Source organism: Haliotis asinina, chromosome 3, assembly GCF_037392515.1.
Source record: "Haliotis asinina isolate JCU_RB_2024 chromosome 3, JCU_Hal_asi_v2, whole genome shotgun sequence".
Taxonomy (NCBI): Eukaryota; Metazoa; Mollusca; class Gastropoda; order Lepetellida; family Haliotidae; genus Haliotis; species Haliotis asinina.
This window is the reverse complement of record NC_090282.1, coordinates 76,636,975-76,650,750: the sequence shown is the minus strand read 5'-3', so window position 1 is coordinate 76,650,750 and position 13,776 is coordinate 76,636,975. Positions and strand designations below refer to the sequence as shown.

At 38.3% G+C, this 13,776-nt stretch overlaps 1 protein-coding gene across 3 annotated transcripts in view; it reads left to right on the top strand.

Annotated features, from left to right (window-relative positions):
* The window catches only part of LOC137278474 (AP-3 complex subunit beta-2-like), a 29,798-nt gene that overhangs the window by 5,556 nt on the left and 10,466 nt on the right, over positions 1-13,776 (top strand). For 2 of the 3 annotated variants that reach the window (XM_067810821.1, XM_067810823.1), the window contains 10 exons: positions 1,196-1,378; positions 2,326-2,496; positions 3,537-3,634; positions 3,956-4,010; positions 4,516-4,587; positions 5,775-5,837; positions 6,416-6,548; positions 7,930-7,982; positions 9,027-9,050; positions 13,370-13,537. In XM_067810821.1, coding sequence (XP_067666922.1) covers positions 1,196-1,378; positions 2,326-2,496; positions 3,537-3,634; positions 3,956-4,010; positions 4,516-4,587; positions 5,775-5,837; positions 6,416-6,548; positions 7,930-7,982; positions 9,027-9,050; positions 13,370-13,537 — 1,020 coding nt within the window. The remainder of the gene's footprint in view (positions 1-1,195; positions 1,379-2,325; positions 2,497-3,536; positions 3,635-3,955; positions 4,011-4,515; positions 4,588-5,774; positions 5,838-6,415; positions 6,549-7,929; positions 7,983-9,026; positions 9,051-13,369; positions 13,538-13,776) is intronic. The other variant, XM_067810822.1, reaches the window with a different exon arrangement.

Sequence of the window (13,776 nt, the reverse complement as noted above, 5' to 3'; positions counted from 1 at the left end):
GGAGGTATGCCTATAGTGACCCTGTTAGTGAAATTCGGATTTAAACTAACCCAATAATTTTGGAGTAAAAGGGACAAAACCCAGAAATATTTTACGTTTATCTGCTGCAGCTAAAACATATACAGTCAGGCCGCGTTAGTCCGGACCCCGACAATCTGATTCCCGCGATATCCGAACAGTAGCTGGCTGTAACCAATCTTGTTTACTATATAAACTCATTACCTGTTGATTCAGTAATCCGATGCTTCAGTCTCCGTATCCGAACGTTAATTAGCGGTAACAGATTGGCTAATTACACATAGTTTTGCTTCATTAATCCGGCGGTACATCAAAAAGGTTCGGATAATAGTCTTACCTCGTGCGCGTCTGTGATTAGCGCTGGTCTACATCGGCTGACTTCAATTGTAATTGTTAACTGAGGTGACACCTCTGAGTTGAGCATGTCATTATTTTTTTATTTTAATCAGTTAATAGGTTTCACTTTTGTTTAGTTAGAGTAATACCTGTCATGTTTCCTTGCTGTATAAAATACCGATCGAGTCAAAATGAGGTCAGCTGCACTTGACACCTGTCAGTCACATTGGCAAGTCCCGCCCCTAAGCGTAAACGATGTGAAATTACTGCTGCAAAAAAAAGAGAAATTTGTAGATACAAAGAGAAAAATCAGCTCCTACTGTCCGCCAAATGAGAGCCTGTATGGACTCCATGATAAACTATTTCGAGTGTGTTGGAGATGACAAAAACTTGGAGACAATGCTCAACATGCGTGATTCTTTCAAGCCACTCTCCAAACAGACTGTTATTGGAGATTTCTTTCAACACAAGTGAGTAATTGGTATGTGTAATACTATAAATAATCTATTCAGACATTGTATTGATTGATTGTTATGTTAATATTCAAGTTGTTATGTCTACAAACTGTAATAAAGTCATTTGATACATGTATCCGTTCGTGTGTTCTTGTCTCAGTATGTCAAAGGGAAGTAACTCTCCTGAAGTGGTGTTTGCTTCAGTAGTCCGTATGTTTCACTATCCGAACGGTTTTGATGAAAAACAAGTGTTCGGATTAACGCGGTTTGACTGTATGTGATATATAATTGAAGTAATATTTATAGATGTTTCAGACATTTTACATTTGTGAAATGATGTTTTTGTCAATATTCATGTTGTTTACAAATGTATTTTGTCTGTACAGCTGGTGGCAGGAAGTGCAATTCAAGCATTTGAAGAGGTGTGCCCTGAACGTATTGACCTCATCCACAAGAACTACCGCAAGATGTGTAACCTCCTTGTGGACGTTGAAGAATGGGGGCAGGTGGTCATCATCAATATGCTGACCAGATATTGTCGAACTCAGTTCCTCAACCCAAACCAGACTGTAAGTCTTTGTCAGTGTTTGATTGTAGTAAATACTGAGACCTGGATCTTCAGCAGTAATACCACAGTCAATGTCAATTTTGTAATTTTGACATAACCGTGATGTTACTGATTCCTTAGACCCTTTGTCAGATTGTGTTGTTTCTAACATGCAGTCATTGTGAATAAATCAAATATATTCAAAGACACATAGTCCTCTTGGCCCTCTTAAATCATTTTGACCATTTGACCTAAATGACACACAGGGCATTGCTGTACTGCTTCAAAGTCTTAGGTCATTTCTTCTTAAAAAAATCTTACATCAAAACATTTTTTGGGTCCTTGCTAGTGATATGAGAGTCCCGTAAAGAACTGAAATTGAGTTGTTTACTGTACATTCAGATGGATACTTCAGAGCCTTGAATGAATTCTTGATAGTGTGGTCAGTGGTCATCACTGATGGGTGAAATAACACACTCAGATAACTACTCTTGATGCACTGTAGGCTTCCGGAATTTTTGTGCCTCCATGGATGCTGTATTGGGGACTTTCTGCATCAACTCACTATATTTGTGCATACTGGATACACATTTGTGTGTCATGTAAAACTTTGAATTTATGCATATTCATATGTTTATCATGTAAATTCATGCTACTTTAACAGAACCTGAGTCTGCAAGATAATGAACGTCAAGGTTTTATGCTTTCATACTGATGCTGGAGTAAAGAGTGAGTGAGTGAGTTTAGTTTTACGCCACTTTTAAGCAGTATTGCAGCAATATCACAACTGCAGACACTAGAAAATGGCTTTTTACATTGTGCCCATGTGGGGAATCAAACCTGGGTGTTCAGCATGACAAGCAAATAATCAGTAGGATACCCAATCGCCCTTGACTCTGGAGTAGGCCATTTGACTTGAGTGGTACAATATCTTGAGCAGTAATAGTACCTTTGTTGGTAACTTTTCAGGACAGTATTGATGATGTAGACAAGCCTTTTTATGAAGACTCTGACAAATCATCCGAGGAGGAGGATGAGACTAAGGAGTCTGAACCAAAGAAGAAGCCATATGTGATGGACTCAGATCATAGGCTTCTCTTGCGTCAAGCTAAACCATTACTAAATAGCCGAAATGCAGCAGTAAGTGTGTCATAACTCTTTTCCAGCTAATTATTCTTTTGTCAGTTGAGAGAATCAATATTGTAGATTTATGATATTGTGTTGAATTTAATTATGACAGAGATAAATAAAATAACTGTGGATAATTTTTAGATCATATGTTATTTCTTGATCACGTATTCAGTGAGTTTACTTTTACGGCGCACTTAGCAATATTCCAGCCATGTGGTAGTGGTCTGTAAATAAATGACTCAGGACAAGACAATCAAGTGATCAACAGCATGAGCATTGATCTACACTACTGGGAACCAATGACATGTGTCAGCAAGTCTGACCACCCGATTCTGTTAGCTACCTATTACAACAAGTATAGTTGCCTTTTGTGGCAAGTTTGCAGAAGACCTATTCTACCTGGGATCTTCATGAGTATCATCAGGTTGTAGTGTCAGTTGAACAGTTGTATCAACACTGTTTATAGTATGTGCTATCTTCTCCTCAGGTTGTAGTGTCAGTTGAACAGTTGTATCAACACTGTTTATAGTATGTGTTATCTTCTCCTCAGGTTGTAGTGTCAGTTGAACAGTTGTATCAACACTGTTTATAGTATGTGTTATCTCCTCCTCAGGTTGTAGTCAGTTGAACAGTTGTATCAACACTGTTTATAGTATGTGTTATCTTCTCCTCAGGTTGTAGTGTCAGTTGAACAGTTGTATCAACACTGTTTATAGTATGTGCTATCTTCTCAGGTTGTAGTGTCAGTTGAACAGTTGTATCAACACTGTTTATAGTATGTGCTATCTTCTCCTCAGGTTGTAGTGTCAGTTGAACAGTTGTATCAACACTGTCTATAGTATGTGTTATCTTCTCCTCAGGTTGTAATGTCAGTTGAACAGTTGTATCAACACTGTCTATAGTATGTGTTATCTTCTCCTCAGGTTGTAATGTCAGTTGAACAGTTGTATCAACACTGTTTATAGTATGTGTTATCTTCTCCTCAGGTTGTAGTGTCAGTTGAACAGTTGTATCAACACTGTTTATAGTATGTGTTATCTTCTCCTCAGGTTGTAATGTCAGTTGCCCAGCTGTATCACCATTGTGCTCCAAAGGCTGAAGTAGGCGTTGTTGCCAAAGCTCTAATCAGGCTTCTCAGAAGTCACAAGTAAGTAAACCAAATGTGTTCATGGCCTTTTTGACATCTTAATGGGAACTGATAGGCCATAAGAATACTATGTGTCTAGAACATGTTACATTTTCAGTTTGCTTAATCCGATACCCATTATAGTGACATGTAAACTTATCTTACTTGGTCACAGTATTATTACCCCCAGCCATTAGGCAAGAGCTGGGGATTTAGGAATCTGTTCATTCTATATTATATATGAATATTCATTCTATATACTATGTGTATAATGTCTCATTGTTTCAATGTATGAATATGTATGACTGTGGAATGTCAATTAACATTATTGATTTGTTTCAGAGAAATCCAGTATGTTGTACTTAGCAACATTGCAACAATGACTATCAAGAGAAAGGTAAGTTTCATGAATATGGGGTTGATTGAATGAAATATCAGAACATTTTGATCACTGTGAATCATTTAATTGGAGTGTTCAGTATACATTTGTGTGTCAGGTTTCCCAAATTATGTTGTCAATATTTGTTACATTGGTGAGACCCATGACATAGATGGTTGTGGACACCAAGTTTAGGGATTGACTCTTTAATCCTGATCAAATCAGATGCATGTATCAGTTATTGATTTTCTGTATCAGCAATGTCACCACTGATTTCATGAACAGTCTTAATATCACAGTTGTGTTCTACTCATTTCATTATTCACATGTTATTCTGAATAACATTTTTCAGTTTTCTTGTTATTATTTTCTTTTACAAATAATGTTTATCATCATGTCCATCTGTTTGATACACGTTACTGAAAGACTGATGTTTAAATATCATTGATGTTTAATTCATTCACCATCTGCAAATGTGTTTAAACATTAACATGTACAAGTATTTTACTGTTTACATCACCAGGGAATGTTTGAACCTTATCTCAAGAGCTTTTATGTGCGATCCAGTGACCCTCTTCACGTCAAGCTTTTAAAGGTAAGCAACAAGGAAGGAAATTATGGTAGAGTGAGCGAGTGAGTGAGTTTGGTTCAGTACCTTTCTGATGGCACTTTCCCAGTCTCCTTGATGCAGTGAGAGATACTGAAATAATTGAAGTCTGTAGAGAACCCTGGCTATAGTGCTCACGAACCAGTTATTTCAATAGAGTGGCTCTGGTATTGGAGCATATGACCATGGAATCCTGGTAGACCCAGGGTGGTAATATTTGTTTCTGGGTGACTTTTTGTTATATTTATCCTGTTGATGCACACCCTTTGTTCTTTTCATGTGAAGATTTTGATGGTAATAAGATGCACTGTGTGTTTGATTGAAGATGATTTTTTATCCCTTTCCCCCCCCGCATTATATAGTCAACGCCTCGTCTGTCTGTCCGTCTGTCCCCTGTCCGTCAGTAATCATAAATCAGTTTCCGGAGCATAACTCAGAAACCGTTCAATATTTTTAGACCAAACTTTAAAGATATAGTAATCTCAACCTATGGTTGTGCCTTTTGCTATTTACAGATTTTTGGCATTTATATTTTTTTTGTTTTTCCATGGAACATTTTGGTGTTAGTCTTATGGTGGGGTGGGCTTTGTTTCCAGAGCAGAACTCAAAAACCGTTTAATATTTTTCTGCAAAACTTGGTAGATATATCAGTCAGAAGCTGAAGTGGTGCCTTTTGCTATGTACAGGTTTTTGTGATGTATTATTTTCTTGGTTTCCATGGAAATGTTTTGGACATAGTCTCAAAAGTGAGAGGTGTGTTTCGTTTCCGGAGCAGAACTCAAAAACTTCTTAATATCTGTCAGTGTTACTTCGTAGATATGTGTGGCAGACCCGAAAGTGGTGCCTTTTGCTATTTACAAGTTTTTTATATGTATTATTTTCTCTTTTCCATGAACACGTTGCTGACTTCGTTTCCGGAGCATAACTCAAAAACCATTTCATATCTTTCAAAAGATCTTTTCAGATATATCTTGAAATGGTGATTTTTTTCTGATTACAGATATATGGCATTTATATTTTTCATGAATTCCATGGAAACAATTCTGACTTGGTCTAAAAACACAATAAGTTACTGTCAGATGATTTGTCCTTTCAAATATGTCGGGGCCGGGGGATATGCCATCTTGTGAAGACTCTTGTTCTGTATTGATCCTGTTGATCTTCCTTCTATCTAGTTGGAGATTTTGACCAGCTTGGCAACTGAGACAAACATATCCACAATTCTGAGGGAATTGCAGGTGAGTCAGTTTGTTCGTTACATATGGCAATATTTGATATATCCAATTCCTGGGATAGTATTTGCAGTGCAGTGAGTGGTGCTGATATACTGGTACTGTGTAACTGGTGGGAATGCAGTTATTGCAGTTGATTTTAGATTGACTTATTGTAATTGAATTTGACCTAGAGATTGCTTTCAACTTGTTAACAACATGGAAGAACATTCTATCACAGTTAGTTAAACAGGAACATGTACTACTGTCATATGTCCCAGTGGACGTAAAGTTCAAAAAGAAAATGAAAATCGTGTATTTTCCCCATATGCTTTGAGCCAACACAGATCCCGTTTGAATCATCTCGGTATCCATCTAAACCTTGTGCATATGTTCTGACAATTAAATTCACTTCTCTTACTCCATGACAACTTCCACAGAATATAATATAAGGAGGTCCTTCCAAAGACGTTTGCTGAATCAAGGCCATTTCTCCTATGTTGAATTGTGCAAGAAAATATTTGTCTGAGGACAGCCCATGTATCAAAGACGCAGTTCTGTAGCAGTAGTTGTCTCCCCCTATTGATTGTGCCATTTCTCCACAGACGTATGTGTTAAGCCCTGACAAGGAGTTTGCAGCTGCTACAATTCAGGCCATTGGACGATGTGCCAGCAACATTTCCGAGATCACTGACACGTGTCTCAACGGTCTCGTGCATCTCATGTCTAACAGAGATGGTAAGTCATCTTTGATTGGTAGAGATGTTGGGTAGATGAAGAATGGGGACTGTTGTTGAGTCATATGGGAAAATATGCAAGGAAGGGATCTCTTTGGTGAATATACTTTTACGTCATTTTGAAAGAGAACTGTATGGGATTTTTATGGATATACGGTGGAAGCTGTCTTTCTTTGACCCTAAGTAACTTGGTTTTCTATATTTTTTGGACCGAATTGTTGGTCCCGAACGAAGTTAACTAAGTTATCATTATATATAGGCTAACTAATTCGGACTTCATGCAATTTCGGACTGAAATCTCCGCCCCTCAAGGAAATTTACCATGAAAACGTCGCTAATTAACTCGGACTAGCCGGACTGCCTGAGGCAGAAGTTGCTTTGTAGTCAGCCGATTACTGACTTCAAATGGAGTATCATGTGTGATGATAACAAAAGGAATTAACAAAGTAATTCGGCAAGCTGACATGACTCACTCAGTGTCATTTTGATGGTATACGATTTTGTTATAAAAAGACGATACTCCAGTAATTTCTCATCAGTGACAAAATGGCTGAACCACCACCGAAGCGGAGACGTCCAAATGAGTGAGACACTGCCCGATGACGATGACAATCAGCCCGAGGAGCCAGATAACACAATGCCGAATGTGTCCCATGTTGATGTGCTTCAGATGCTATGAAAAATCAAGTATTTTGCTCAGACCCATGATGACAGGATGCTGCAATGTGCTTTGTCGTTAAAAACAGTGATGCAAAACTTTGTACTGAATCATCAGTTTGCACAACACAAACAAACCCGACCTGAGGAACTATTTCCACAAGTAAAGCATGGCCATGCTGTCAGTCAAACCATAGAATACATAAATTAATCTATACAGTACATGTTTACTTGTTCATTTGTTCATTTATTCATTTAGTTGTGTCTTTCATCATAAAAGTACTGTGCATGCACCTGGTCAAGGGAGCTAACTCCTGACTCTCACCAGTCCAATTTGGACTTCTCGTAATTCGGACATAAAAGTCAGTCCCAGTCGAGTCCAAATTAAACAGCTTCCACTGTAGTTCTTTATTCTGGATAGGTGATGTTTCGATGTAGATTCCAGTGTCATCAAGCAAGTGATGACAATGACATTAGAATCTCTGCCAAACATTGCCTGTGTAGAATAAGAGGTTTTATATCTATAAAAATACTCAACATTCTTCAGAGATGATAAGGCAGCAATGCTTTGTTATACTGTGACATTTGGTCTTTCAGAGTTGTTTGTTATCTGTTGTAAACAATAATCGGTAAAGGAACTGATTGTAGTCTCTGATTTGATTTATTTTGGTTTGGCAAATGTATTTTCACCACAGGAATGGGTGAAAAAATATCCTTATTTGCAGAAAGTGTTGTTGCCGAAAGTGTGGTGGTGATCAAGAAGCTCCTTCAAATGCGGGTGAGTGATCAGACTTATGTTCTCAATATTTATTGTTATGACATTTGTCTCACAATCTGTCACACAGTTGGCCACTTCACACATGACACTCCAAATAGAGGACAATACCACATGGCGAACTATACACACTATCAGATAGTACACTGTCACAACTCATACACATACACTCATGCACAACACACACCTTTGCACAGGACAGTCTCACATAGTTCAAGATCACAAAGCTTTCAGTTTGTTGAGATGCAATATAATCAGAACCCAAGGCTGTTACATCATCTGAATTCTTGTCTCTCTTTTTGCCACATTATATTGCATGTCCACTGTGTGAACTGCATGGGTGTGTGTATTGAAGAACAAGACATTATCTATACAATCAGAAACAGATAAGATAGGACATCTGTTTCTAAATATAATCACAAATATAATGATGACTGGGAAAGGTGAAGACACCTTATCGTCTGGTCTATGGTCCAGTTGGGTTGAGTTACAGCCTTGAATGTCTTCACTCTTATCACTTCGTTACTACAGTGGGTTGATGTTCTCTGCTGCACTGTATTGAGGATTATTCTCACTCTGATGCTGGTCAACATTCAATTAATCATGAATTAATGAGCTCCTATTGCATTCAAGTTATTTGATCACTGTTATGTTATTATTTTCAAACCAAACGTTATCTTTATTGTCAAGTGTCCTGGGCCCCATTTCACAAAGCTCTCGTATGCCTGAGGTCTCGTAACCTTTCTTGCAGCATTCATACCTCTACTATACTAACGTAGGAGGTACGAATGCTACGAGAGATGTTACAAGATCTAAGACTTACGAGAGGTTTGTGAAATGGCGTCCTGTTTAATTCTCTACTGGAACAAGTCACTCTGCTTTTTGCATGCTGTTGTTACTATGGGTACAGAGTCTTTTCTTTTAAGAATACAATATTCCATTAATTACTTTTATCAATTTACCATGCATTGACAAATATACTGCACTGTCTCCATCTATGCAGTACATAATGCACATCCTGCCATAAATATGTTATTTCCTTTCTAGCCCACATCAAGCGAGAAAAAAAGGGTATCTAATTTGGGCTGAGGCTTACCTTTGTCATCTTACATCTTGTTGCTGGATCTGTCATGCGTCACCGTCTCTCTTTTTTCATCATTTGCCAGTCTCTCTTCATCCAACTGAACAAGTGTTTGTCTTCCTTAGATTGCCTTGAGGCAAGGAAGTTACATATTACCCTGAAAACGGTCATTAAAACTTGACTTATCTCTGGAATAGTCTGATACGCTGCCCAGAAGTCCAAAATTAAAAATACCATTGTCAAAATTAATAGCCAGTACTTCATTACACTATACCAAGTCTGTACCTTCCATTTCCACCTGTCCCTAGTGTTTAAAAAGACAAGGCTCAAGTTATTAACAGGTGTTGGAGCTTTCAGAGATTTGTATCAGGTCCATGCCTGAAGTGCATAAAGTACTTCCATATTTAGAGCCTGGCAAATGCATTTCTTATTCTCTTGATTGATTCTGGACTTTCATATGCTTGATGGGTTGTGAAGATGGTGGAGAGTTACCGGGTTATGGGATCGGTAGCACATTTTGTAGTGTAGTTTGCACAGCTTCAGCAGATGTCTGGAAAGGTGTGAAACGTTTGAAGGAATATTTTCATACCTTCAGCATTTTCATTGTTGGACTGTAGTATTTTCTTAGTAATTCAAATGTAGGAACTGCTGAAACTTGGATTAGACCTTTAATTTTAGTTAAAAAAGAAATTTGGTTGCATGATGAACAGTTTGTTTTGTTTGTGTGTACAAAATTGAATGAATAGTTTGTTTTGTTTTGACCTTCTCTGGGCTAAGCTGTAAATCTCAACAGCATGTTTGCAAAATACACTCTTTCTGTTGTTATTTTATTCTCTTCCTGTTGCATATTTGAAATTCCACTTGAGGTCAGAGTGACATGATGAAAGCTCATACTTGAGTATATCATGTTTGTATGTTCTGAACTGTTTTCATTTTTTGTTTAATCTGAATCTTTAGTAGATTTGTTTTGTTACAGTCCTCACAAGCAGGTTCTTTCAGAGGCCATTTAGAAATATATATGTGTACAGAAGCTCTGCTTCAGAGTTAAAGATTTGTGATGCATGTGTTATGCTATAGTTACCCACGTACTAATTCATCCATGGGGACAGTTAGGAGTGGGTATTGCAGATAATTTTCATATTGCAATGTGAAAGCATAAATTGCGATATGTATCACAATATATTGCAAGAATGTTTCAAGAAAAACAGCTACTTCTGATTGAGTTAATGCTAAATTTATAAAGCAAACACACTGCAAAATCACTATGCTTGATTAAGCTTTAATAAAATCTTTATATCGTTGACAAAATGAAGAAATATATAAAATATTTGACACAAATGATACAAGAAATGAACAAAAATACTCCAGAGATCTTAGCCAGCGACTAATCAGAACATCAAATCAGATATGACTTGTTGTTAATTAATAGAGGTCTCCATTTTACAACAAATGCAAAACTTCTAGGTGAAATATGAGAAGATTGCCCAAGAGTTAAGAAATTTTCCGAATGCATGTCAAAATACAGGTGTTTGGTCAGTGTACTGCAACAGGAATCGTTTTCATGTTTGAACTGGTAAATACTGGTAAATTTATTGCGCAGCCGTAGGGAGATTTATTTTTAGCATATATATCCTTTAGAAAATTTGACAAAAAACATTGAGCATTGATTTACATCAGTTTGTAATGAGAGGATCCACTTGTCTTGGATGTGAAAATTTGCCCTGATTTTTCTCCTTTTTGAAAGCATACCTCTCCTGGAGTAATATTAAAAGTGGTCGATCATTGACACAAATTGTGCTCATCTTTCGCCCTCCAGAATGTATGATCGTATCATGTGTATCAATTAAATACTTACATGAATAAAATGGATGAATAATGGATGGTTGTGGTTAACACTGGGATTAAGGGGTTCAGGTTAGAAAAGTGTTGAAACAACAGGTTAGAGGTGGTGGTTGGAGTTAAAAGGGGTTTAAGGTCACGTACAAGATTATTACACTAACAATGTGCTTGCTCGTATTTGAGGCTGCTTGTCCAGACAGAGCTACCAAGCTGTAGCTTAACATAGATATTACAGTCTGAGATGTCATACTGATTCAGAGGCAACCCATCTTTGTTAAATATCTTCAATGATGAATGCCAGGCAGAGTAACAACTACTAAAACGTCTTTGGTTTGTTGTGTTTGTTGGATGTACCATCAGTTTAATACTATCCACAAAGGCAGTGCTCTGAAGATGAGGGTGAACTACATCGTATGTGTCACTCCCTTTGCTGACTGTCTTCTGACAGAAGTGTTTCTTCAACCACGTTTTTCCCAGTAATCCTTGAGTTTGATATGACTGTTATGCATGTATTGAAAAATGAAGGGTTAGCAATATGCACTCTACTTGTATTATTGCCTACAAATTGTGTTGAAGGTAAAATTGTGTTGCTATCAGGTTTCTGTACATAGATCGTGAACGAGAACTTGTAAGCCTTTGACAGCTTGAACTTTTGTTAAGTCATACTTTGATAATAATGGGGCAATTTGACAAAGGTGCTGAGATGTCTGACTGAACCAAACTAAGACCAAACACAAGGACCCGACATTTAGAACAGGATCAAATCAGTATGTCATTGACACAGACCCAGACCAAACAAGGACCTGACATTTGGAACAGGATCAAATCAGTGTGTCATTGACCCAGACCCAGACCAAACACAAGGACCCGACATTTAGAACAGAATCAGATCAGTATGTGATTGACACAGACCCAGACCCAGACCAAACACAAGGACCCGACATTTAGAACAGGATCAGATCAGTATGTCATTGACACAGACCCAGACCCAGACCCAGACCCAGACCAAACACAAGGACCCGACATTTAGAACAGAATCAGATCAGTATGTGATTGACACAGACCCAGACCCAGACCAAACACAAGAACCCGACATTTAGAACAGAATCAGATCAGTATGTCATTGACCCAGACCCAGACCCAGACCAAACACAAGGACCCGACATTTAGAACAGGATCAATCAGTATGTGATTGACACAGACCCAAACCCAGACCAAACAAGGACCTGACATTTGGAACAGGATCAGATCAGTATGTCATTGACCCAGACCCACACCAAACACAAGGACCCGACATTTAGAACAGGATCAAATCAGTATGTGATTGACACAGACCCAAACCCAGACCAAACACAAGGACTCGACATTTAGAACAGGATCAAATCAGTATGTGATTGACACAGGCCCAGACCAAACACAAGGACCTGACATTTAAAACAAGATCAGATCAGTATGGGATTGACCCAAACCTAGACCAAACACAAGGACCCGACATTTAGAGCAGAATCAAATCAGTATGTGACTGACCCAGACCCAGACCAAACACAAGGACCCGACATTTAGAACAGGATCAATCAGTATGTGATTGACACAGACCCAAACTCAGACCAAACACAAGGACCCGACATTTAGAACAGGATCAATCAGTATGTCATTGACCCAGACCCAAACCCAGACCAAACACAAGGACCCGACATTTGGAACAGGATCAAATCAGTATGTCATTGACCCAGACCCACACCAAACACAAGGACCCGACATTTAGAACAGAATCAAATCAGTATGTCATTGACCCAGACCCAGACCAAACACAAGGACCTGACATTTAAAACAGGATCAGATCAGTATGTCATTGACCCAAACCTAGACCAAACAGAAGGACCCAACATTTAGAACAGGATCAATCAGTATGTGATTGACCCAGACCCAGACCAAACACAAGGACCCGACATTTAGAACAGGATCAAATCAGTATGTCATTGACCCAGACCCAAACCCAGACCAAACACAAGGACTCGACATTTAGAACAGGATCAAATCAGAATGTCATTGACCCAGACCCAGACCAAACACAAGGACCCAACATTTAGAACAGGATCAAATCAGTATGTCATTGACCCAGACTCGGACCAAACAGAAGGACCCGACATTTGGAACAGGATCAAATCAGTATGTCATTGACCCAGACCCAGACCAAACACAAGGACCAGACATTTAAAACAGGATCAAATCAGTATGTCATGGACCCAGACCCAGACCCAGACCAATTATTCCCTTAACTTAGGTTTACCAATCCACATACAATACCAACTAAAGCTGAAACTTGATGTTAAGTAGTCCAACATTATTTCTTCAAGCAAGAATGTCACAGTTGTTAGACAGACGTCTGGGGTTATGGAACATGATTCTAGAAATCAGTTTTTATGTAATTCAGGACAGTTCGCTGTATGGCAAATATCACATTTTTCAGCCATCAGAGCACAAGGACATTATTTGTCATATGGCCAAGATGGTGGAGAAGATCATGGTGCCTATGGCTCGAGCTAGCATCTTGTGGCTGATCGGCGAGTACAGTGAGCGTGTGCCTAAGATTGCTCCTGATGTCCTGAGGAAGTTTGCCAAAAGCTTCATTCAAGAGGTAGGATATATGCTCTCACTGGATTTGAAACAAATAACATAATGACATTTTCAGAATTCCATTAGCTATAAATTTTACAAATTTGCTATGGTGTCTCTAAAAACGGCCCATAAAATTATGCTTGTTTCTCAGCAAGATCGAAATATAAGTACATTTTCTTGAAGGCAAGTGTTTTTAGGAACAGAATCATGTTATGATTTTTGTGGTACTTTGATTCTTATACATTGTGACAGGGTAGT